General features: G+C 38.7%; 1 protein-coding gene across 11 annotated transcripts in view; it reads right to left on the bottom strand.

Moving 5' to 3' along the window:
- LOC106093788 (ribosome-releasing factor 2, mitochondrial) overlaps positions 1-27753 on the bottom strand; it is a 139253-nt gene that overhangs the window by 31787 nt on the left and 79713 nt on the right. For 8 of the 11 annotated variants that reach the window (XR_009397186.1, XM_059363171.1, XM_059363170.1 and 5 more), the window contains exons 5-12: positions 13210-14267; positions 12922-13115; positions 9955-10147; positions 9697-9872; positions 9535-9632; positions 9190-9465; positions 8971-9108; positions 5374-5642 (exon numbers count right to left, since the gene is read on the bottom strand). Coding sequence is in view for 10 of the 11 variants with exons in the window: in XM_059363171.1 (XP_059219154.1) it covers positions 5374-5642; positions 8971-9108; positions 9190-9465; positions 9535-9632; positions 9697-9872; positions 9955-10147; positions 12922-13115; positions 13210-14267 (2402 nt within the window). In the remaining variant the exon portion in view is untranslated. The remainder of the gene's footprint in view (positions 1-5373; positions 5643-8970; positions 9109-9189; positions 9466-9534; positions 9633-9696; positions 9873-9954; positions 10148-12921; positions 13116-13209; positions 14268-27753) is intronic. The other 3 variants (XM_059363176.1, XM_059363175.1, XM_059363174.1) reach the window with 3 other exon arrangements.

Genomic DNA, 27753 nt, shown 5'->3' on the forward strand with positions numbered 1-27753 from the left:
TCCAATAACGTGATCGTGCTTGACCTGACTTATGCAGTTATCAATATCGGCTGTGCATCCTGTAGAATTCCGCCAGGTCATCGGTCCCAAGTGGAGTATCTGGTTAACGATCGGATTTTCGAACATGTGTGGAATTCTGTAGAGATGATGAGGTGCGAGTATAGAGGGGATATCTTTACGCTGCGTTTTGCTTCGGCGGAATTTATTAATACCGTCAAACAGCTCGTCAGAGACCTAGAAAGCATCTTCATTCTTCTGTTCCTGGTGGTATCACAATGGACGAAAACGTTTAAGTGAGTCTGATGGCAGACTACCACTTAAACCTAACCTAACCTAAGACCCAAATCCAATAACGTGATCGTGCTTGACCGTTAAAGAATTTAAATTCACGAGAAAATTATGACTCACGAGAAATATCACAACGAGACACGCACGATAATATCACGATATACGCTTTATATGTTTGCATGCTCAAGTAAGCGTGCTAAAGCAAAAACTGGTCAAAACTAATATTCTCCCTTCTACTCCCCTTTTATCTGGGACTATTACAATACACCTACAGCCTTCGAATGTACCGACTAAGAGTAGTGTTTGATAGGTACATGTGCTACAGCCTAAACTAACTTTTCATTAACTGTGTAACTTTTCTTGAAAAAGGTTAGGCTATATTCCTGAAAAAAAATTTTAACTTTGTTTAGACAAAACTAAAAAAAATCATTTGTTTTTAAGTTGCCAATTGTAAATTTTTTTTTAAACAAAAAAATATGTTTACTGATGCATTTGAAATGAAAATAATTGTACATGACAGCCATTTGATTGTTTTACTGAGTTTCTGGCATACTTTTAAAGTAGTGTTTGTTATGTACAAAAATCAATTTAAATTAAAAAATAAATATATATAAATATTTATTTACACTAAAGATTAATTATAGATTAGCATGTTACTATGGTGTATGTGTAGACCATTTTATTTTGTAATACAAACTTATTAATACAAACAAAAACTTGTGATAAAAACACATTGATAAGAATTAAAAATATGTTCTGTACAGTTCTTATAACTCAAAAATTATAAAAAAAATAAAGGATATTAAAAAGCTTTTATGCTAATAAGGGTGAGAGTTGGCGAATTCGTTGTTTGTTTTTATTGAAGGAAGTCAAATAAATAAATAAATATTAAAAACGAAAGTAACATCCTTCGTAAAAGGACATTACCAGAAGGCTTATGAAAAGCTTAACTGTAACTGTTAATGCAAACATAAGGAACCTTTTGGGAATATTTTTCGAAACAACCCAGCAGGTTATAATTTTTAGATTTTTTTTCGGGAAGATTTTTTCCTGGCTACCCCGCAGGGTACAATCTCAGGAATTTTACTACAAAATAAGTTTCCATGATCTATTAAAACCAGAAAAAATTTAATATTTTGTACAGCTTTTGAGAGAAAGTGTTAAAATCTTGTCAATGGGATAATTGGGCCCTACCAGTGGACATTAAGACCTGCAAAAATACCCCATAGACATGATATTGGATATCATTTATTATTATTTTTATTTTTTTGGTCAAATATCAACCAAGCCGTAAATCCTTTTTTGATTATTTACAATATTTAATACCCTCTCCGCAAAAGTACAACTTTAGCCCTAAAATGTTTAGGATCTTACAGGTGATTGAAGCGAAACATAAAAAGGAATTGGTGAATCTTTTAATGTGCGCGAGGATTTTGACAACGTATCTTACGAAAACTGTGGCAAGAATGCTTGGATTTATTTTACGGAGTGCTAGGTTTTCTAGGCCCTTTGAGACGACATAGCGAATAATAAGCAGTTGACAAAATATGGCCAATTCCCCGCACTGAGGGATAAGAGACTTTAGTAGTGAGCAAACGCCTTTCCTTGGCTTTTAGTTTCTCAAATCTCTTATCGCAATGGGTCCAGGGGAAAACTTTTGTTCAATATAATAAACCAACTCTCCAAATACTTCTGATTTCTGGCTTTTAAGTTTTTGTGTATTTAGAGACCTGTAGTAGAATTTTGTGGTTAAACGTTTTGTTTGTCTGTTTGCGCATTATTCTTTCGGTTTTAAAATCTTATTGAGATTCCATTGCAGGATATTGTCCGGCTTTAGACCATAGTTTAATGCTTTCTTTATATATTGTTGTAGCCGTTGAGTGGAGCGGACGTGTTTTTATTTCGCTCCTCAAAGAAAAATATCCGTATCTCAGAATAGGTACTACCTATTACAAAAAAATATAAGCCTTTTTGGAGTAAGCTTAAAATTAACTCCAAAGACCCAACAGCTGCTGTGGTGGCATCAGACCGCAGCAAGTTGTTCTCCCCTCCTATAGGTGTGAGTGCCTTGTCACATGTAGTCGAGAGTAATACTTCAAGCGCACAACTAGTCGTCAGACCTATTAATAAGGAAGAGATGGATAAACCAGAGGGATGCACAGTTCGTCCCCAGCCTTTACGTAAAGGTGTTTCTGACTCGGATTTAGACAGCGACGGTGTCAATGAAACAGTCATCGCAGCCGAATCGAGAGATGAGGACATCGGGTAACGACAGAAGTGAGCAATGGCTTTGCTAAGCTCACAAGCAGACCAAGAAAGCGATCCGGTGCACGACGAAGGAGACAGAGGCGTGTGTACCGAAAGTGCAGGATGCTGAAAGGGATAGAACTGACATTCCAAGCATTTCTACGGAAGCTGGAAAAAGAATCAGATCCCCCGAAGAGCATAACACTGCTAAAATGCTGATGAAAAAAAGAGCTTCTCGCTTTCAAGTACTCTGGGAAAACCAAGCCAGCCATCCCGCAATGGAGACTCCAGACAGTGTCCTGCGGAGGTAGACAAAGTCGGAACAAGAACAAAGGAAGCGCGCACGGCCCCTGAGTCTTCACGAAGGACTGTGACTTCCAAACTGAGGCCACAGCCATCACGGAAGGGGAATATGGTTGCTGAGAATGGTAAGGAGCCGCCCTCTTACGCCAGAGTGGGAAGAAAGTTTAACAGAGATGAGCTGACTTATGCAGTCATCAATATCGGGTGTGCATCCGGTAGGATTCCGCCAGATCATCGGTCCCAAGTGGAGGATCTGGTTAACGATCGGATTTTCGAACATGTGTGGAACTCTGTAGAGATGATGAGCTGCGAGTATAGAAGGGACATCTTTACGCTACGTTTTGCTTCGGCGGAATGTATTAATACCGTCAAACAGCTAGTCAGAGGCATCCACGCTTCCTGGGAGGGCGCAAAGCGTGACCTGGTGAGAAATATGGATATCCCCCAGCTTACAAAAGTGACGGTGTTCATCAAGGGATGGGGCTGTAAATTTACGACGGACCGCTTGTTGGGATTCTTGGGAAAACAAAACCAAGGTTTGGTCGCAGAGAAGTGGGAGGTCTTTCATAGGGAGGAGATTGAGGAAAGAACTCTCCTTGTGGTTGGCATTGATCGAGTCTCCGTGACTACGGGAGCAAAGCTGTCTTTTTCAAGATTGAGAAGACTAGGATAGACAGAAATTCTCATTTTGAGACATCAGGCCGTGAAGTGGCAGGTGATTTAACACCGCCCAATGAACAGGGGGCTGACAACGAGACAATAACGCCATCTCTCAATGTTGGAAAGACTGGGATAATACTAAAATATCAGGCCGTACCCAGGGGACCCGATGACGGACCCATCACCGACTTCAAAATTCTGAATACTGGGATAGGTAAAGATCCTAATATTGAAACAGGAGTCTCAATGCAACTCAACGAACAGGCAGCCCATGATGGTACTATCACCTACTCCCATGAAGCCCATTTACTAGGATTTGGAAGACTAAGATAGGCAAGGATCATTGTATTGAAACATCAGGCAGAATAGGGAATAGAAACCCAATACAGCCTAACGAACAGGCACCCGACGATGGAACCATTAACGACTTTATAAAGAGTCGTATGACTAGACTAGGCAAAGAATCGAAAACGATGACATCAGGCAGGGCAGTGACAAGAAAGTCAATGCAGTCTAAAGAACAGGTAGCAGACAATGAGATCATCACCTACTCCCAATATGCCCATTTACTGGAGGGCCAATGATTGAGGTAATGCAGATAAACCTTCAGCGGAGCGAAACTGCTACACATGCTCTGATGGAGAAAATCAGCAAGGGCAAGATTCATATTGCCTTAATTCAGGAGCCATGGACTACCCGAAACAAAGTTTCTGGACTAAACCATATCAACTATCAAATATTCTATGCATACAATGGTACTCCGCCGAGGACCTGCGTTATTTGTCATAAAAAATTGAATTATATATATTTTCCCCAGAGTTGTCAACGTCGGATGCAATAGTGGTGAGACAGAGAGACGGTGGAGCATGCTGGGAAGTAAGATTTTACTTCCATCGCGCTTGTGAACCAAGTCGTCTTTAAGGGCCCTTTTCAAATTCAAATGTGTGTGCTTTACAACCTACTCTAGTTGGGTTGGTATGTAAAGCACCATGATCTACTTGACATCGTCCGCTGATGATAATTCTTGGTCGAATTTGAAATCGCGATACGGGTAGCCAGTCAAATGCTTCTGGCAACACCACACTTTTGCTGACTTTTAAATGTTTTTTTCCTGTGGTTTTCTTTGGATAGAAAGTCTCAAACAATGGTATAAAGCCGGACAATATCCTGCAGGGGAATCTCAATAAGATTTTAAGACCGAAAAAAAGAATGCGCAAACAGTTAAACCAAACGAAAAGCCCAGCTTAGACTTATGGGTCTAGCTTCCATCTTTGTGGGCATTGTTAACAAATGCCACAAAGTTATAACACCCTTTACCACAGTGGCATATAACTTAATTTTTTCGTGTTTTTTCTCTTTCCAAGAATTTGAATTTGTTTTTCTAATCAACTACGTTAAAGAAGAACAACCTAATGTCATTTCAAATCTACAATTTTCTTTCATAAAGATTAACAACCTGTTTTTAAAAATCATATTTCAATTGTATGACAACAAACTAATGTCCTAAGAGAGACATCTAAGTGATTTCAATGTGCTATGTTTTGAACTTGACAACGGAATACAAAATCAGCCTGCTGTTAATTAAGAAGAACAAAATGGACTATGAACATACAAATGTGTGGTTATTGCCTTTTGTCTTCTTCTTGTGTTGAATGTGTTGAAAAACTTGTGAAAAATGTTAAATAAATTCACAAAAACGCAGGGACAAATAAAAAAAAATGAAATTAACTTTAGCAATGAAAAATTCGAAAAAAAACTAAACAAAATTAGGTGAACATTTAGACCACACAAGCTGAGAAAACTCCCATTACACGTCAGCCAAGATCTTGTTGTTGATCTGAGCGATAAATTGCAGGACGATTATTTGTACCGTACCTGTTTCCAGATTGCTGCTGTTGTTGTTGTGTTTGTAACTGGGGTGATGTAAGTTGTTGTTGTTCCTGTTCCTCGTTCGCATTAATACTATTTGCTGTCGTCGTTGCTAATGGTTGTAATCGTATCGGAGTGGTGGCTGTTTGGATTTTAAAAAACTTATCGGAATCCTCTTCGTTTAATTGATTCGATTGCTGCAACTCGAATTGTTGTTGTTGATCAGCTAAAATTTTAGCTGCTAAAATTGACACATACGCCTTATAGCGACGTAACTGTAAAAGAAACAAAGGAAAACATTTTTTTTAAGGTTGTTAGGTAATATTCGATAAATAGTAAGAAATCAATAAAAAAACAGTGCTAAGTTCGACCAAAACAAATTTTAAAGCCGTCTTTCCTTTTTTGCCTCTTTCTTTTCTTTCTCTAACTTTTTGCTCGTCTACAAGGTATCTTTTAATATTACCAGTAGTGGAATTCTATAAAATGTTTTAACGAAAAGACCAAAGACGAAACACGTCCCATACTGGTTGGTGTGCGTTGCAATCTCTGGCTTTCCTTTTCCATTTGCAAAGAGCATCTCCCATCATTGAGCTCGTCTCGAAAGAGAAACAGACAAAAATTGTTTAGTTAACAAGCAATAACAGTAAAGTTTACGAATTGAGTCGACATCACTGAAATCAGCTGTTTTCGCTAACGAATAAAAAATTGTTAACTAAACGACAGACAATTATTTGGTGTTTACTTTAACGACGAGAAATAAAAATCATTAATTCCAGTGGCTTTAAAGTATTTTTCTCTTGTTTTTTCCTAAAGCATTTCGAATGTTCGCAAAAGTCTTATACGAATAAATTGGTATTGATAACACTTTTCCTGAATAATACTGTAAATTCTTTTAAATTTTTGATGTTTTTAAGTTAAAGTAAGAAGAATTTCAGGCTTTAGCCTAGTACTGAGTACTGATACTGAATACGACGGACTCATTTCTTTGTCAGAACACAAACAAAAGTCCAACAACAACGCACAACAAAAACAACAGTATGGAAGCGGAGTTGATTCGGCCCATTTCGTGAGAATTTATTTACATTTGCAATTGAAATTGTGCGAAATTTATTCTGATGCAGCGACATGTCGCTACTATTTTGCTAATATCAGTACCACTTGTACGGAATGTTTTCTCATTATCTTCGCCAAAATATTTTTATAGTGCGTTTTAGCAGTTGTTCGAAGTTAGTACTAGGCTTTTGAGAATTGAGAGAATTATTTATTATTCTTGCTTATTCCTCTTTGTGCTTTAAGTTTTTTGGGTAGAGTTGCCAAAGAGGAAAAAATAGATAGTTAACGATCTCTGTTAACTATGATTTAGAGTGTAACATAACGTTAGTGCAAACGATTTTATTGTCGATAAATTTAACTAAGCAATTTTCGTTATAAGTTACAGAATTGCGGTGCAGATGTTCAAAGGTAAGAGTATGAGTAGAGTAAAAGAAATATTTGGTAAAAATTCAGAACTTTTTAAAGAAAAAAATTTGCATTTTCCTTGTGTGCCAATGAGCACAATAGTGAACAACCGCACACATTGCATTTTATACGAAACCGTCGACGAGGAAGGCAAAAGCGATAAGGCAGCGAATCGCACACACATACATACATATACGGCATAGGCAATCTATAATTCGGAGCCTCGCGTCGATCAAGCCTTTAGAAGCAGTCAGACTCTTGAGACGTCCACTAGGGGCCACCAGAGTAGTTTGACAGTGCCTTTTACTATATGGTCGGCTACATCGAAGGGAATAGGGCTGTGGACAACTTTACTTTGACGTTCTTCTTGAATATGGAAGGTTGGTTTAATAACTTCAAGTTGGAGCTTAGGACAGGGACGGTTCAGTGGATGTATACAGTGGTGGTTCGGCCGATTATATGGATGACAGGTGTGGTATCGGGTCCTAGACAGTTGTGCCATGCTCGGTATGATCGCAAAGGTAGAGGGAACCGTGGCAGTGCTGATATCTGAAGTAAGAAGGAGGGCCCCGAGAGAGGCGCTCAATGCCATACTCGATCTTATTGCTCTTAGGCTGACGTCAGAACCCCTTCGATCCTCAAACTTTGGACATTCTTTAGTTATACTAAGGCTTTATGGCGCAGCGGCATGACAGATTATTTACCAGGGGAGTCCATCCTTCTACACGGCGGCCTGCTATATGCTGTACGTCGGATTTTTTTACCTTCTATACGGTTTGAACTTAGTAAATAAATCTCAGAGTTGGGGGTTCCGCCCTTTCCGGGACCTTATGTAAAACAGATGGTCGAAAACGAATGGGAGCACCGATGGGGGTTCTGGGAGGGTGCAGCGGCTTTTAGGCGGTGATCTTCGGTGTCCAGACGGCACTGGAGACGATGTGCTAGCGGTGACCCGATCAGACTGTCACGATATACATAGACAGTCAGGTGGCGCTGAAGGCTCTGGTATCCTGCCAGTGAGATCGAGGATGGTTAGAAGACAGAGGGTGATTTTTTAGCTTGTATCCTTTTGGCAACACTGGTTTAAACAGCTCACTTCAGTTTGCCCTATCATTTAACCATGAATCGTCTTTCAAATGAACAACGCTTGCAAATTATTGAATTTTATTTTCAAAGTGCGTGTTAGAAAGTTCATCGCGGGCTTCTTCCATTTTATGGACGAAGCTCATTTTAGGTTCAATGGGTACGTTAATAAGCAGAATTGTCGATTTTGGAGTGAAGATCAGCCAGAAGCATTGCAAGAGCTACCAATGCATACAGGGAGGCACAGTTTGGTGCAATTTATGGGCAGGTGGCATCATCTTATGGATAGATATCCACCTCCCAGAAACCTATAGTGCTACATGATCTAGAGCGTGAGGTTCAGCGCTACAAGAGAGAACCTTTAGATCAAGCGGCATATCAAGCAGGTCTAAACAAAATACATGCAGTAATTGCATTCTTTCTTCTGTCAGTTATCAGCTGTTACTTTTAGCTTGCTTTAAAAAAAAAAGTGTAAAAAAGTATATTTGATTAAAGTTCATTCTAAGTTTTATTAAAAATGCATTTACTTTCTTTTAAAAAATCCGCAATTACTTTTTGGGCAACCCAATACAACAACAACAACCAACCCAGGTCCTTAGCGGGATTACTCGACAAATGGCGCAGTAGGTATCCGAGTCTTAATCCAGGATCCAGGTTCGCCTAGATCCTATACATTCCCCAGACACAAGACATCCGTTCCCAACACATAACTACCGACACAGGACTTTCCGCGGTAGCTAATATTCCCAAACAATACCCTACACTGAAACAACACATAAACTACTTCACCCTCTCTGTCTCTCTCCCTCTCTCTTCGTCTTGGAAAATAAACATTTCTGCAACAAAACTTCTCCCACGAGCCTTACGAACGCAAAAAACTCCTCGTTTTATAAGATTGTTGGAAGCAATTGATTTATGAAAGCAAATCTTGGGACGTAGCAAATACATGTTATGAAAAAATATGGATTTTTTTTGGTTAACAAAATACAGGGTGGTTAAAACTTAATATGCACACTAAAGGGTGAAATTTTTGTTAAAAACTCTATTTTATGAAATATTTACCTCATATTGTAAAAATGCCTCCTTTTCCTTGTAATTTTGTAAAGCTAAGCCTTTTGTTGGAATGGGACCTTTTTTATGTTCCATTAAAGTATTTTCTATTTTTCCCAATTGCTGTTCATGTGACTCCAACTGTTCTTTCTGCAATGTAAAGAAGAAAAAAAAAACCCATTAAAATTTAACCATATATTTAAAAATGTCATGGCCAAGTTAGATACATACCAGTAACAATTTGGTATGTGAACTAGGTAGCAGTGGTCTTTGGAAACGTTTTTGACTACCCACACCTCCTTCTAAAGGAGGTGCTGAATAGGCGGCACACACGAAATTTATTGTTTCCACCCATGACTGTAACTCCTTGGAATCACTAGTTTGGAATAGATACTCTGCTTGATCGGCAGTTTGTAAGCGAAAGACATGTTGTTTCTTAGTATAATCGGTAGCTTTGGTGGCCAATGCATGGTGAATACGTATGGCATTGTGAAGGTTATCAGACATCTGCAAAGATAAATTTAAACCATGTAAAAGCGACACCAATGTAGTACTTTTTTGGCTAAGGAAACATACTTGACTCTTGCGAAAACCGTGCTCATCTTTGTGCAAAAATAAAACCAAATCTCTAAGCGTACAGTAAAACATTTTCCAAGATCTTTTGCCAAAAGGAGCTGCAACAAAAGTTTACAAATTTTTAATTAGAGAGTTGATAAGTCTTAAGGCATTTGTTCTTACTTTTCTTGAAATTTGCATCATAACAGCTCTTGCGCATGACATAGCCCTTCTTATATTCCACGGCATTCGCTGTCTCTGGTAAATCCAAAAATGGATTTTGTCCTAAATGCGCTGTAGATTGTACATTATTTTTATTATCCGATTGTTGTTTTTGCAAATCATTGGCATCGTCATCCCTTCATAAGAAAGAAACAAACAGGAAATTTTATTCAAAGAAAAACTTTATGGGAATCATCGCTCTAAATCGATATAACTTACAGGGCCCACTCCAATGGTTGTGTTTTGATTGCCTGATACAAGCTCTTGAGTATATCTTTGGGAAAGTTTTCACCATCATTAAGTTCTGCGAGATTTTCAATGAACTCACTACATGTCATTTTGCGACCAATATTTTGACCATGTAGATCAGTGTTTAGCAGCATTATAGCACAGGTTAAGGTGTGAACGGCATCTGAAAACAATAAATAAATTAAATTAACACGGTTAGAAGTTGCACAAGGGAAAGCTAAACATTAAACACAAGTTATTGAATGGTTTGAGAGAAAGATTCTTCGTAAAATATATGGACCAGTTTGCCTTAATGGAGAATATAAGCCTCATTGAACCATGAGCTGTATAACGACGATAGCATAGTTACACGCATCAAAATACAACGGCTGCGTTGGCTAGGCCATGTTGTCAGAATGGATGGAGAAGCTCCAGCAAGGGAGTCTTTTGAAGGCGAACACGGTGGTACACGCAAACCGACGACCAAAAGCCCGAAGGAAAGATCAAGAGGTGGAAGGCACCTCGAAACTTGGAGTCAGAGATTATAGAATGAGGGCAGAAGATCGGCTAGTGGAACAAATGTTCTGTCATAGCCAATTAAAGTAAAGTAAGTATTGAATGGTTCCCTGCAGAACATGTCTGCCTATGACGTCGAGCGCCTGGATTCTAGTCTTGACTGAAAAATTTTCAGTGATGGTTATCAAAGAGGTGTAATACTGTGCCACGCCGTTCGTACCAGGAAAGTCTATCATTGAGCTTAAACCCTAATCATTGAGCTGAAAGCGGACAGCACTCATTGATGTGTGAGTAGTTTGCCCCTGTTCCTTAATGGAATGTTAATGGGCAATTTTGCGTTTGCAATCCCTGCGGTACTTAAAATCTCTGTTGAATTTATGCCTCTTCTAACAAACCAGACGCGTACCAATTTGATCCCATGCATTAGTTGAGGAGAATAACCTGAGAGGATGGTCCTAAGAGCCGCAGAGCTAGCAAAGAAAGCACAAAAAATTTGGCAACATTTTTTTTGTCAACATTGTTCCCTTTTAGTTCCGAGACACATTTTTCAGCAATTTTCAATAGCTTCGGTGCCGTGTTTGTGCTAAGAGCAGCCCAGCTTCTTTAAATAGCCATTAACCGTAACTTCCATTACTGGCAAATATTTTTCAGCCGAGCCATTTTTAAGATTGGAAACAAAAAATAGTCTGTCATAGAAAAACACCACCTCCAAAATTTCAGGCAAATCGAGTAATAATTGCGCCCTCCGGAGGCTCAAAAAGTCAAGATCGGCTTATATGGCAGCTACATCAGGTTATATACAGATTTAGACCATACTTAGAACAGTTGTTGGAAGTCATACTAAAACGACATATGCAACATTTCAACCATATTGGATAAGAATTTCGCCCTCTAGAAGCCCAAGAAGTCTAATTGGAAGATCGGTTTATATGGCGGCTATATCAGGATATAGACTTATTTAGATCATACTTAACACAGTTGTTGGAAGTCAAAATAAAACACTTCATGCAAAATTTCGGCCAAATCGGATTGTGTGCTCTCTAGAGGCTCAAGAAGTCTATTCGGGAGATCGGTCTATATGGCGGATACTTGGTAAAAAAGTTGGAAGTCATACCAGAACACTTCATGCAATTTTCGGCCAAATCGGATAAGAATTGTGCCCTCTAGAGGCTCAATAAGTCCCATTGGGAGATCGGTTTATATGGCGGCTATATCAAGTTATGGACTGACATAGACTATACTATACTATGGCACAAATGTTGGAAGTCATACCAGAACACTTCTTGCAAAATTTCAGCCAAATCGGATAAGAATTGCGCCCTCTAGAAGCTCAAGAAGTCAAGACCCAAGATCGGTTTATATATCAGCTACATATATCAAAACATGGGCCGATTTGGCCAATTTACAATCCCAACCGACCTACACTAATAATAAGTATTTGTACAAAATTTCAAACGCCTAACATTACCTCTTCGAAATTTAGAGTGCTTTATACAGACGGACGGACATGGCTAGATCGACTTAAAATGTCATTACGATCAAGAATATATATACTTTATGGGGTCCTTGACGCATATTTCGAGGTGTTACAAACAGAATGTCGATATTAATATACCCCCATCCTATGGTGGGGGGTATAAAAAAAAACGGCAATGTACAGTTATAACTGTATTACGTAAGACGCTATGACTATACAACGAATCCCGAAGCAACCATTTCAGTTGAGATTCAAATGCAGAGTGTTTTTTCCCATATTTACAAGTTCGCTGAGATCGTTTACCCTTTAGTGCGCCAACAAAAAAATGAACACCGTGGCAGCATATGTTTTAGAAGGTTGCCACCTTTTACGAAAATGAACACCGTGGCAGCATATGTTTTAGAAGGTTGCCACCTTTTACGAAACTATTTATTTTCATACTACCACCGCTATCTATATATGTCAGGTCGGACACATTTGGAACCTGCTATCGTTTCATGGCACATCTAGTAGTAAAAGCAACATACTGGCAGGACCATTAATATTAAGAGTTGTTCTATTTACTCCCTAAGGGCAGTATGCACTTCTGGCCAAAATTTCGTTTCTATAAGAAATGCATTGACATTTTCGTTACCGATACCGTTACCGAAAATTTCGCTTCTTTTGGAAGATTCGCGCAACCCTCTTCCAGAAGAGTCGTCTCGAGTACTTGAACTCCATACGAAGGGGACTCGTCTGCGACGCTTAGAAGAGCTCGTACGCGATCGTAACCTTCATCAGAAGATACGCGGAAGATTACTTGGTGATTATTTGCAAAGCATAAACTGGCAATCCACTAGATTGGTAAATAAAACCACATAATTGTGTCACTGTATTGGTTAATCAATCCATCGATATCAGCTGATTTTATATTTTTTATTGTTGCCTAATGTGTCTATAAACTTTCAATTGAATGTATGCCTTACCTTGTGAGTTAAATGTTCCCGGATTACAATCCAAATAGCGCTTAGAAAAATGTACCAAAACTCTTTCACGCTCTTGTGTTTCGCCCGACAGTGCAAATTGTTGTAGGAATTCACGCAGCGATTGATCCAAAGTCTTTGTTTCGAAATTGAAATATTTCAAATATTCATCGGCAACGGCACGATTAAAATCGTTACTAGTGAGGAGAAAGAGAAGGAAAGAAAACAAAGAAGAAAAACATTTTAATACAAAATGTCAAAATTTCCCTGTAAGAGATGGCTAACACTTACTTTTTACTTAAATGACGCGATACATCACTTTTCTTGAAACCATCAAGAGTATACAGTCTTTTTGCCAATCGTATGGCCGATGGCATATCTACAGCCTTAGGAGAATAGTGATACGAGTGCAGTGATTCCACATCACTGCCATCATCCGATACGGGTGGTGATGAATCACGACCATCGCCAGAGGAGGCATTATTATTGCTGCTGCCGCCTGCCATTGAGGAGGTTGTGGCATTTTGCAGAGGTTCTTCGGTTAGGGTGGCAAGTTCATCTTCGGAATCTTTGTGTTCAGATGATCCAGCATGTTGAGATCTACTCGTGGGCGAACCATTGTTATTGTTTAGATTGCCATTGTCTGCCCCTCGCACCTTGATGACAACCTTGTGTTCTGAAGACTTTTGCTGCTGGTGATGATGATGTTGTCTGTGGTGCTGTTGACGCTGCACAGCAGCATCCGAAACCAAAATCGTTGAATCCGAATCACTGGGATCACTAAGTATCATACCGCCTAAAAGATCGCGAGAACTGAGTAAATTATCATCATCCTGGTAGTCGGGACTAGAAATATTCGAAATGGCTTCGGAGACACTAAGATCTCCGCCGCCGCCTCCTCCTCCACCATTACCACCGCCCAAAGTATTGTTAGTATTACCACTACTACCGACTCCACCGCCACCACCACCATTACTACCGTTTGGACAATATAATAAACCCATATTTGTTGTATTAGTCGAATTCATACTACTACCATTAGTGACAAGCACATGCTGTTGCATGTGACCATTGTTATTACCACTAAGACCAAACGCACCCTTAGAGCCACCAGACGATGACATAACCGAACTGGACACCGAAGTGGGCGAGGCAGGACTACCGGCTGAATGTTGGGGCGATGAACTCATCGAACTGGAGTGTGAATGTGAATGATTGTGAGAATTGTTTGTATGATAATTTGTAGAATACTGTTGTTGTTGTTGTTGTTGCTGCTGTTGCAAAGCTGCTATCTGATGTGGTTGCAAGGGAGCATTATAAGTCCATACAATGCGATCACGATCCGAATTCTATATAATGATGAGAAATAGAATTAAAAAAAAAAGAAATGAATTTACTGTATACAAATTGTGTTTATTGTATATAACAAATGGAAATGTATATATAAATTTATATAGATATTAATAATTAGCTCTAGATATGACTAAATTTAAATACTATATCTGAGAAAGCACTAAAATCAATTTCAAATCGATTAACACCAAAAATATTAAGCGACAATGTTTGAATACCAACGACAAAGGTAGGAAACCCCCCGGGGTAATTTCCATTTAATTATACCCTTCACCCTGCGATGGGGGTATACTTATTTCGTCATTCTGCTTGGAAAACCTCGAAATATGCATCTAAGACCCCATAAAGTATTTATATTCTTGATCGTCATGACATTTAAAGATGTCCGTCCGCCCGTCTGTCTGTCTGTCCGTCCGCCCGTCTGTCTGTCTGTCCTTCTGTCCGTCCGTCTGTCTGTCGAAAGCACGCTAACTTTCAAAGGAGTAAAGCTAGGCGGTTGAAATTTTGCACAAACATTTCTTATTAGTGCAATTTAAACGGTAAATGGGTCAAATCGGTCCATGTTTTTATATAGCTGCTATATAAACCGATCTTGGGTCTTGACTTCTTCAGCTTGTAGAGGGCGCAATTCTTATCCGATTTGAAATTTTGCATGAGGTGTTTTGTTACGACTTGCAACAACTGTGCAAAGTATGATTCAAATCGGTCCAAACCTGATATAGCTGCCATATAAACTGATCTTGGGTCTTGACTTCTTGAACCGCTAGAGGGTGCCATTCTCATTCGATTTGGCTGAAATTTTGCATAAGGTGTTTTGTTATGACTTCTAACAACTGTGCTTAGTATGGCGCAAATCGGAACATAACCTAATGTAGAATTATCAAGAAAAAAGAAAAAACAAGTTAAAAGGCGTTAAAAGGCGTTAAGTTCGGCCGGGCCGAACTTTGCATACCCACCACCTCGCGTATATATATAAACCACCTTCCGTTATAATCCGGTGAAAAAGGCATATTTTATGCCCCCATGGCAGCTATATCGAAATATGGTCCGATGTGGACCAAATTCGACACGGATATTGAGTAGTCCAATAAGTACAAGTCATTGTTGAATTTTGTAGAACAAATATTTGTCTTTTTGGTAACCATATCCAGATATAGACCGATCTGAACCATATATGATACGGATGTTGAAAAGCCTAACATAAGTCACTGTGTCAAATTTCAGCGAAATCAGAGACATCGGTCTATATCCAAATCTGGACCAAATTGAAGAAGGAAGTCGAAGGGTCCAACACAATTCTCTGTCCAAATTTTGGCAAAATCGGTTAATAAATGCGCTTTTTATGGGCCCAAAACCTTAAATCGAGAGATCGTTCTATATGGCAGCTGTATCCAAATCTGGATCGATCTGGGCCAAATTGCAGAAAGTTTTCGAAAAGCCTAACACAAATCACTGTCCCAAATTTCGACGAATGCGGACAATAAATGCGCCTATTATGGGCCCAAAACCTTAAATCGAGATATCGGTCTTCATGACAGCTATATCCAAATCTGGACCTATCTGGCCCAAATTGCAGAAAGTTTTCGAAAAGCCTAACACAACTCACTGTCCCAAATTTCGACGAATGCGGACAATAAATGCGCCTATTATGGGCCCAAAACCTTAAATCGAAAGGTCGGTCTATGTGGTAGCTATATCCAAATCTGGAACGATCGGGGCCAATTGAAGAAGGATGTCGCCTGTCGCTCTAACACAACTCATTGTACCCAATTTCAGCAAAATCGGATAATAAATGTGTCTTTTATGGGCCAAAGACCCTAAATTGGTGGATCGATCGATATGGGGGCTATATATATACTTTGTAGCGTCGGAAATGGATAGTTCGAAGTGTTGCAAACGGAATGATAACATAAATATACCCCCCATCCTTCGGTGGTGGGTATAATAATGATGATTTCTCTGAGCTTCTTCTGGCTAATCACTATTAAAAAAGTACCCATTTTCACTATTTTTCAACTTTGATGGAAAATAAAAAACTATACCCTCGCCATTTTCTCAAAATACGTTCTTTGAATGCCACTTAACATAATTCAAAAGAGTTTAGCTGCCCATACTTGCCCCATTTCGTTTGAAAAGCAAAAAATGTAAAAAATTCATGGTTCTAGAAGTGTTTGGAGCAGGGCTGCGGAGTCGGAGTCAAGTAATATTCCCTGGAGTCGAAAAAATGAACACGACTCCGAAATTCATTAATATTTTGTCTTTAGAAAAAATTTATTTGAATTCTTTAAAAAATTTATTAAAATTTTGTTTTTAGATTTTGTCATTGAAATCTTAGCTCAACACACTCTAATTAAATTAGAAAAAAAAATTTTTCAATTAAAAAATTAATTGATTCAATAAATTTTTTAATTGAATGTGTTTTTTTATTACAGTCATGGTTGAAATGTTTGCCATTTTCAATTAAAAAATTTATTTATTCAATTAATTTTTTAATTGAATCTGAAAATTTTTTTTCAATCACCAATTTTGTAACTTTCAATCAAAAAAAAATAATTGATTCAATCGTTTTTTTTTTTTCATCAAATCTTAAAAAATGTTCAAATATGGTGCTTAAGTAAATTCAATTAAAGGCTATTTTGTCCCCTAAAATATAAAGGGAAAGATATTTCAAAGACCCATACGTTCCACATTTCGACAAATTTATAGCAATGTTAAGGGAGCCAGTGCTACGTGTGAGATTAACCCGATGTAGTCCTTCAATGGAGAATCCTTGCAAGGGAATTTTTTTATACGGGTGCCCACGGACCTTTGCCCAAACAACGCACCTCAAGTTCACGTTTCAGGAGGTAAACACCTGTGTACATAATATAGAAATTAATTGGAATTTTCAAAAAAACTCAATAATTTTTTAATTGGATCAATTAAAAAATTAATTGAAAATTTAAAAGTATCCAATAAAATTTTTAATGGTTCAATTAAAAAACTAATTGAAAATTTCAATTAATCACATTTTAATGCCCTAAGGAGTATATTTAATGTGGTATCCCTTTGCACCCACGATGTGATGTCGTTATACTCATCATCATCCTCCTCATCCTCTTCATCGTAAATTTTGGATAAAAATGAATATTGGAAACAAGCGCCGTAGCCTGCTCCTTAATACCTTTCATTTGGTACCCATATTGCCTAGGATTAAAGGGGGTTTAAAATTCGCAACGTCATGTAAGTCCTTCCCAGGTCCAATTTTTATTTTTTGTTTTTACAAATTTGTAATCTAATCGCTAATACCATTCATTTGATACCCATATTGTCTAGGTTGAGTATCACACCCCATTCCTTAGTGGTGGGTATAAACTATAGTATATTTAAGTGCCCCGAGTCGACTCCGGAGTCTGAGTCGGAGTCGAGCAATTTGCCTGGAGACGAAGTCGAGTCAAAATTGCTCGGCTCCGCAGCCCTGGTTTGGAGGACATGTCCCACAGTCGACAAATCTTTGGCATAATCCTATAACATTTGAACAGATAAAGGTATTTACACGAAACTTGACATAGTGAATGTGAGAATAGTTTTCAAAAAGTATGCGAAATTTGGAGACCCTCTAGGTCCAGGGGCTGACATGGGGCGTTTGTATGTTGGTCACCTTGAGCATTTAACATTCTGAAGTGTTGCCAAATAAGCATTTATAGGCCGATTTTGCAAACGATAGAGATCGTAAAATTCTATAAAAAAACATGCCTACATTTATGGAATATCTATAAAGGTTTATCAGATATAGGAGTTGCAAAAATTTTGTTTGGAGATTTTAGTCCAGGTATTGTCAGCATTTTTGGAAAAGTTGTACTATTTCTTTACCGATTGCAAATCTGAATACACCATTGAAAAGGTTACAAAATTCTCCGAATAATCTGAATAAAAAAAATGATAAAGAATGTCCTTTCCTACTAAAAGTTATACTCTTCACAACGTTAAATTTCCAAAAAAAAACTAAATTACGAATTTCAATGAACGGTCGAACGCGTAAACCCAGCCACATGAAATTTTCCACAGATACTTAATATTGATGTAGGTCATTGGGGAGATTTAGATATCGCTCCCATATAAACCGATTCCTCGATTTGATTTTTGAGCCCCAATTTGGCCGAAATTTTGTATTTGGTGTTATGATTTCCATCAACTGTGCCAAGTACAGTCCGAATCGGTCTATAAACTGATAAAGCTCCGATATAAACTTCTAGAGCCATTAATTTTGCGGCTGAGCCTTTACAGCCGCAATTTTTGTCCGATTTGGCTGCAACGTAGTTTTCTGTTATGAATTCAACTACTGTGCCAAGTACAGTCCGAATGGATCTATAACCTGATATAGCTACCATATAAACCAATCTCCTGATTTGACTTCTTGAGTCCTTACAAGCCGCAATTTTTGTCCGATTTGGCTAAAATATTGCATTTGGTGGCAAACCTTGGTTCCGTTATGACTTCCAATACTTGTGCCAAGTTGGGACCGAATCGGTCTATAACCTGATATAGCTCCCACATAAACCGATCTCCCGATTTGACTTCTTGAAGCCCTACAAGCCTCAATTTTTGTCCGATACGGCTGAAATTTTGCATTTGGTTTTCCGTTATGACTTCCAAAAACTGTGCCATGTAAGGTCCGAATCGGTCTATAACCTGATATAACTCCCATATAAACCGATCTCCCGGTTTGACTTCTTGAGTCCTTGCTAGCCGCAATTTTTGTCCGATTTGGCTGAAATTTTGCACGTAGTATTCTTTTATGACTTCCAACAACTGTGCCAAATAAACTCATCTCCCGATTTAACTTCTTGAGTCCCTACAAGCAGCAATTTTGTCCGATTTGGCTGAAATATTGCATGCGGTGTTCTGTTACGACTTCCAACTGTGCCAAATACGGTCCAAATCAGTCTATTACCATGTAAACCGGTCTCTCGATCATCCTTGTTCGGTTCCTAGAAGCTTTAATTTTTGCTGGTTTGACAGAAGTTTGGTATGTAGGCCCTTAAAGGGCCTTATGCCTTGAAGGGCATTATTTTGTATAACCCATACCCCACGCTAAGTTAGGTATGGGCGTATAAAATTCGGCTCAACCGAACTTTTCATCAACATATGTTGGCAACATTTTGTGTACCGTAAACAAAAATGGTGTCTTTTGAGCTACCTTTCTTAAAATGTTAACGGTATCTCTGCATCTAATTAGCTGTCTCCATATGCTTTATAATGTATAACGATATACATATAAATTTAGAATACGTCACTATTTTAAAGTTAACCCGAAAACACTTTAATACTTCTTAATTTAATCAATATACACATGTAGATAACATCATTATAATAATTATTAATTTTAGTGCTTCCTCTTATGATCTATTCAATATAAATAACAAAAAAACACATCAGTTCAGTGGTTACATTATCATCATCGCTATTCGAAAAATATTTCTCAGTAATATGATAAAAGCTTTATTTTACACACGCATATTGCTGCTCAAAAAAAGTTTTTTTTTTACTTTTTCGCTTTCAATAAATCCAGATTATTTTTATTTTTTTTCTTTTCTTTTAAACCAAAAAAAAAAAAACATTGTGTAGTGTTGTTGTGTGGAGAAGGAGTGTCTGAGTGTAAGAAAGAAAGAGAGTAGAGAAATAAAAATAAATCAAATGTAATAACAAAAATCAATAGCGTGCAATAGAAAGAAGAAGAAGCTCATCTCATGCAATTTATTCTAGACTAATAAGCACTTATGTTGGAATTGCATGCAATAACGCCGGCTATAACAGAATGCTACCTATTTACTTTTTTTTCTTTTTCGTTCAAACCGTTGGAAAATCTTTTAAAGACATTTTACATTTATTAAATATCTGCTTTTGTATGGCGCATAAAACATTGTAGTTGTTAGAAAAGTAAAATAAAATTTTTCAGTGTTGTAAACTTAGCGGTTTTGTTTTAAATTTTCACTTGCTTGACTGAAAATTAATAACAAAAAATATTTGGCAACTGCAACGAAAGACACTAGGCCTGTTATTGGAGATGTGTTGTCTTTTATCTATAGTCTTGTCTGGAAATTTCTTGTCAGCAATCAATAAAACAATCCTTCGTTCTAGTAAAACTCATTTCCACGAAAGGATTCGCGTTTTTCTGGTCTGTCATCGGCAAATCTTTGGCCTTTACTATCAGGTTGTTATCGCCTTAATAACCATTTGACTATGTTGTTGTAGCAGTGTGTTGTACACTGAGGCGGCAGCCCTTGTCGATAAAGGAATCCATCGGGTCAATCCGGTACTTACAACCGGCTGCAATGGGATTGACCATTTGACTATGCGTAAGCTATTGCAGCTCTCGTCATAGCACTTTACTAGTTCAAGTATTCTGAGAATATTGATAACACTGAATGTTGATAACACTGAATGTTGATAATACTGAATGTTGATAAAACTAAATGTTGTTAACACTGAATGTTGATAACTACAACTTTTGAAGTGATATCTGATTTTCAACAGCAGCACCTATCCTTAGCGCCATCTACATCAAAATTACATCAGAAGGCCTTGTCGTAGAAAAAAAACATTGGACATTAGATGACTTTAATCTGTCTGTTTATGAGAAAGACAAAGACTGACTAATTCAATGAGTCACGTTTCCTCAACAGAACGATTTCGATATTCAACAAAGTCAATTACATGGGAATAATCTTAGATAGGAAGTTAAATGGGAGGGTCGCATCCAGGAGCATACCGAGAAGGCTCACAGATGTTGGGCGGGCCGTAGGCTCAAAATGGGGTCTAACTACAAAAATAGCATACTGTGAGGACGGGCTCTGAACAACTGTGACCTCCTTAGAAAAATACCTCTGCGTAGCTGATCTCTGGAGGGAGGAAGGAAGAATGGCCCGAGTTGGGCACTGAATACCATTTTCGATCTTTGGGCTTTGCACCGGTATGCCACGAAGATCTTCCTATGAGTCAGGTTTATATCTGGAACTCCTCAAACTTTGGGTATTGTTCTGTGCAACGGGGGGATGGAGAAGACTATCACATAGCTTTCAGGCAGAGGTCTTGGCGGTCCGAAAGGCACTGGAGACGAAGTTGATATGAGAGCTGCGACCCGATCAGACTAGTTTCGGGGTTGAGCCATCTTAAGTCGAGGCTGGTTACATGATTCAGAGAGTTCCTTAGGTCCATGGAAAGGCACTCAGGCTCTGCTGAGCTATTTAGGGGAGTCGTGGAAAGAGGTTGCCGAACAGCAAGTCAGCAAATGATCTCTGATGAGCGCCGATCGTGCTACTGTATCAGGATTTGAGACAGTCAGGCACCTTTTGTGTCATTAACCCGCAATTGCAAGAAGGCATAGGATTAGGGGTGAGCACCTCTTTTCCCGTCAGGATTCTCTTCCTTGCACTTACTTCCTGCTTTGTGGACTACATTAGAAGCCTGAAGTGGTTGACTGAGGGAAGGTCTCGCCTATGATAGCTTCTTTCTGGTTCGACTGGTTCACTTAATATCTGCCTTGTGCATTGGTTTCCCCTTCCATTCTTGCATCGTTATATCGGCTTGCACCGCACTATGGTGGAACTCTATCTGTATTCTTCGTTTTTTTTTTTATACCCACCAACATATGATGGGGGGTATACTAATCTTGTCATTCCGTTTGTCTTGACATTCTAAGTCGATCTAGTTATGTCCGTCTATGGAAACCATGAAAGCGTTTACACAGATACTTTTTATTGATTTAGTTCGTTGGGAATTGCAAGTTTGCCATAGCTGTTCAGATTTAGATATCCTATATTACACGATCTGCCGATTTGACTTCTTGAGCCCTTGGAAGCCGTGAAATTCCCGTTTTAGCCTCTTCGACACTTTTTTATTGGTTTGAGAGCGCAATAAACTGTTTCATGGTATGGGTTTATGTTTATAGTGCCATAGGGTGGGTTGAAATCCGCAGTCTCTTGTTAACCTAACGTAACTAGGACTGTATTGATGGTGGCAATGGGTTACAAGGAGCACGGAGTTAAAAAACAGCATTCAAAAAAATGTGTCTAACAAAAAGCCGCGTTAAAAAAAGGAAAAAGCATAGCATTCAACCAACCTTCTGTATGATGGCAATATTTAAACAAAAGCTTCAACTACATGCAAAAAAAAACAACAACTAGCATTAATTTTTTTCTCTAAAGACAAAGTCAAATTAAGTTTTTGTCTTCTACTATGCGGACAATTTTTTTTGTTTGTTTTTTTTTTTTTTTTTTCAAATCGTTTGTTTTGGTTTTTTCAATTATTTAACAAATACACACACACAACAAAACAACCTTTTGCAAAGTTGTTAGAGAACTTATTGTTGTTGTTGATGTTGTATAGGTATCAACTGTTGTTATGCAAGATAATGTTGTTGTTGAGCAGGACGTTGCCGTTATTGTTAGAGTTGACAACACTGATGACAACGACAACGATGACGACAAAGTCAATGAGGAAGAAGGAGAGCAAGCCAAACTAGTCGCCTCACACGTTGTTAAACTTTCAGTTGATGTGCTCACAGCACTGGGAGCTTTAATTTGCAAGGCTCCTTCCTCCACTGAATGTGGTGACGTTGTGTTGGCAGTTGGTGATCCTGACGGTGTTATGATAATTCTCACTTTACGACGTCGTTTGTTGAATATGTCGCGCTGACTGTGGGCTTCCGGCGAGGCGCAAAGCTTTGTTGACGACATTGGCGACAATGGTGTTGTTGCTCTTGCCGTTGCTGTTGTTTTATTATTACTTGCAATTGTTGTTAGAGTAGTATTTGATGTAGTTGTTGTTTTAGCAGTAGCAGTAGTGGTCATAGTTGTTGTTGTTGTGGTTTTATTATATTCATTTTTAATTATTTGTATACAAGTTTTAGTGGAAGAAGAAGATTGCTAAAAAGATGTATAGTTTCGATGTTTGTTTGATATCGTATTTATTTATTTTTTTTTTGTTTTTGTCAAGCAAAATTAACCACAACACACACAAACATTCGATTCACATGAGAGAGAGAAAAAATGATATTCAAAACATTGAGAGAAACACACACATTTATGTAGAATAAAAAAAAAATATACCAAAAGAAAGAAAGGAAGGAGTAAAACAAGAGAGAAAAGGAGAGTATCGAATTTGTTTTAGTTTAACACAAAATTTCGTTGAGAAAAATAACAACATAAACAAATAGAAAGTAGAAGAAGAGAAAGAGAGAAAATATAGAGCTTGGTAAAAAAATGGTTTGCATTTTTTCGTAAAAAGAGAAAGAAGTGTTGTTGTAAATAGTTAAATATACGATATATATGGGGGGGAAGAAAGGGCATGAATGATCATTAGTTTATATAGGTACTATGATGTAGTAAAGACTTAAGATTAGTAAAGCTGCATATTAAACAAATTAATTACAATTAATACGAATGATATGAGATACAAAATCAAATTCAGAGTACAACAATCAACACTACACGATGGAGGAAAGTTCGATTTTAATGCATACACACATAAATACATGTACAAGAAGAAATGTAAACGTAAATATCCAAAATGAAACATCGAGAGAGGGAGAAATAAGCTTAACTTAGCATACTTTTAGGCTCAGCCTAAGGATTGAAGAAAGCTTTTTATACCCAACAAAAAAGGACGGTGGTGGGTATACCGTTTGCAACACATCGTAATATCGATTTCCGACCCTACAAAGTATATAGGGTAAGTGCTCCTAAGTTCGGCATTGTTTTTTTAAATTCAAATAACTAAGAATATGTAAAACTTTTTATAAAAAAAATGGTCAATAAATTTCAATAATATTCTTGGCTCTCCTTGAGAACAAAAATATTTGAGCTAAGATTACAGATACCGTCAGAATTTCACTTTTTTTTTTGAGAGGATGTCCATCAAAAAGCGCGAAATGCCAGTTCTTAAGGAAAAAATTAGTGGCAGTATTGATTTCATAAGTTAAGCCACTTTCTGGAACACAACTATAAACCGGCGGTATGTACACATTGCATAGCTCTATCTCGGCAGTACTGGACTTGACTGCTGTCCCCATACATTCCATGTAGGGGTCACTAGCGACAGGCGCAAGCGAGATGAGTCTATACGGCACGGAATGGTGTATCAAAAAAGCCAATTCCACCCATCACCCCCACTCCTTACCCAATCCTTCCATACCACATTGTATCCGTGACAAGTGTACACGCTGCAGGTGTTGTTCAGCTCTGTCTCCTGGTTTGCTGCAACCAATATGTTCTTCCGACTCTTCTATCTCGCATCGATCTTGCCTCGGAGACCATTGCAATTCCCGGTACTGGCCTGCCAATATTAGAGCTGGTATGTTGCTCTTGCGTATATTGCCACACGAGAGAAGTGGAAGGGGTCACAAAGTCCGACGACAACGACGATTGTCCCGTCATGGGAGCTGTGAGTACCACACAGGCTGAAACATTGGGGTTCGATCTGTGTGGTGTTCATTGCTGTCACAAGAAGCTTAGCTGCGAGCTACCGAGTGCGTCCATAGTTTGAGGATAGTGGAAAACGGTAGTCGCGGACAATTAGCGGTATCGAGCGGAGAGTCTCAGTGAGAGGAAGAGCGGCACCGGCTCTTGCACAAATGCCGAGTGCCTATGGTGCTCGATATGACAAGGCGAGTTATTGGCGCATTTAAATAACCAATGGCCACATTATTCCCGCGGCGACCAGAACGAGCTTGCTCACATACGGGAGCTTGACGAGGATCGCCACCTCCACATGAAAATTTGGTTACAACAACGACGACGCTTGTGACCACTGGTGTTTATGTTCACACAACATACATATATAGTGCGAGTATACTCCCGTAGTGACGTAAGATCGGAGCAAGATCGGAAATGCACCCAATCCATGCACATGTTACACCTCACCGACACCGACCGATGATAGAGGCGGATCTGGCAAACCGAAAGGAAGCAGGGTCCGAGAATTTGTTTTTATTCCGGCGACGTACCAGAAGCGAGCGGTGAAGGCGCTGCGGAATGTGCCTTTCCAATGACGAAAAAAGGACGAACACCCTTCCCGATGAAGGATTCCATCGGGTCAATCTGGTTCGTACAACCGGCAGCTATGGAATTCCTGGTGAAAAGTACTAACTAAATACAAAATTTTCCATGAACATTCCACTAAGGAAAAGGGGATACATCTCTCATATCAATGAGTGCAGTCCGATTAATGTTTAAGCTCAATGATAAGGAGCCTCCTTTTTATGCCAAGTCTTAATGGCGAACCTCATAGCGACACCACTTGGTAGAGTAGTTTTAACATGGCAGGATACCTCACAAATGTAGCCAGCATAAGTAAGGTGGTAACCACCTCTGAAAATGTTTCTGATGTTCACGCCGGGATTTGAACCCAGGCGTTCGGCTAACCTCTGCGTCACGGTGGTTGAAAAGTACTAGCTCAGTCTTTTTGAGGTTTATGTCATGCCCATTTGTCTTCACTCATACAGGAAACGTCGTTTACGCCCCCTGAAGGAGGTCCATAACAGCAGACAGAAGGGAGGTACCAACCATGATGACGACTTCATCCGCGTGGGCAACGAGCTTCATCTTTCCCCCTCAAAGGAACTGGAAATCCCTCTCCAGTTACGGCATTTCCGTTTGGAGCATTCCAATATCCGTAACTTATGGGCTCGCCCGGTAGTTCTCAGTTGAGCTTCTCATGATAAATATGAACACCCGCATGAACATCGCAGCTCAAAGTTGCAAGCTGTTAGGTGTTCATAGTTATCCTTGTAAGTTGGGTAGCTGGATAGTTCAAAATTCACCTATTCTAAATGCCGTGTCACAGAGTTATCCTTCCTTCACTAAGGAAAAGGGGATACTTCTCTCGGCGAACCACATAGCGACACCACTCGGTAGAGAAGTTTTAACATGGCAGGATACCTCACAAATGTAGCCAGCATAAGTAAGGGGATAACCACCTCTGAAAATGTTTCTGATGTTCACGCCGATGACGACTTCATCCGCGTGGGCAAAGAGCTTCATCTTTCCCCCTCAAAGGAACTGGAAATCCCTCTCTAGTTACAGCAATTCCCTTTGGAACATTCCAATATCCGTAACCTGTGGACTCGCCCGGTAGTTCTCAGTTGAGTTTCTCATGATGAATATGAACACCCCATAGATCGGAGCTCAAAGTTGCAAGTTGTGTGGTTTTCATAGTTATCCTTGTAAGTTGGGTGGCTTGATAGTTCAAAATTCTAAATGCCGTGTCACAGAGTTATCTTTGTAGAGCAGACAAGCTTGCAAGACTAGGAACTACCTTATATAGGGTTGCCCAAAAAGTAATTGCGGATTTTTCATATAGTCGGCGTTGACAAATTTTTTCACAGCTTGTGACTCTGTAATTGCATTTTTTCTTCTGTCAGTTATCAGCTGTTATATTCCATGGCAACTATTGGGTTGCCCAAAAAGTAATTGCGGATTTTTTAAAAGAAAGTAAATGCATTTTTAAAAAAAACTTAGAATGAACTTTAATCAAATATACTTTTTATACACTAAAGCAAGCTAAAAGTAACAGCTAATAACTGACAGAAGAAAGAATGCAATTACAGAGTCGCAAGCTGTGAAAAAATTTGTCAACGCCGACTATATGAAAAATCCGCAATTACTTTTTGGGCAACCCTATAGAATATGTGGGTATGCTTCTGGCAGCCTGTAATCAAATTCTTTGAGATAAGCCCTAAAGTGCAACGTTTTGCTGTAGTAGACAAGAAATGAAGTCTCATTCACCGGGTCCGTCATGAAGGGTTGAAACCCGTAGTCATAGACTAAAGGTGGCAAGTAACGATGTCTGCAGAAGCCTTAAAGATACCGAGGAAGGAGACACTATAGAACATCTGCAGTGTGAGTGTTCTGTACTGGACCACAAATGATGTGCTAAAAGATTGCGATGTGTTGAACACCTTAGCTCCATGCAATGATAAACAGGCAAACTTTATTCCACTTTTTATGCCGTTTCCACTATGGGGTTCCCCATGTTTGAACCAGATTTAACTGCATTCCACAATACCCTATAAAATTATCTTCCGCTTTTATTATGCGTCCGCAGAGGAAACCTTCATACATAAGTCTATAATCGAAAACAATGCCAGTGTGGCAGTGCTTGTGCTAATTTGGATTTATTCAAACATCTTAGTCCAATCAAAAGTTATGCAAAGTTATCAATTAAAAGTATAAAGGAATTCCATAAAAAAAAACAAAAACTCTTGTTGAGAGTTCTAGAAGAACTAGTTCTTTAGCATATTAAAAATTAATGCGACGACTTGTCGTATTCTTGATGACGTACTGACGTACTGACGGACTGACTGACGGTAGTGTTTGTGTGCATTCTCTATCGAACTTTCGAAATAAAGACGATTCTTGGGCAAATTCTACTTAAAAGTACTGCTGTATGGTGGGTAAGTGGGGGAGGGGTTAAAGTGGGTGTTTTTGAGAATGAATGAAATGG

This window comes from Stomoxys calcitrans, chromosome 2, assembly GCF_963082655.1.
Source record: "Stomoxys calcitrans chromosome 2, idStoCalc2.1, whole genome shotgun sequence".
Lineage (NCBI taxonomy): Eukaryota > Metazoa > Arthropoda > Insecta > Diptera > Muscidae > Stomoxys > Stomoxys calcitrans.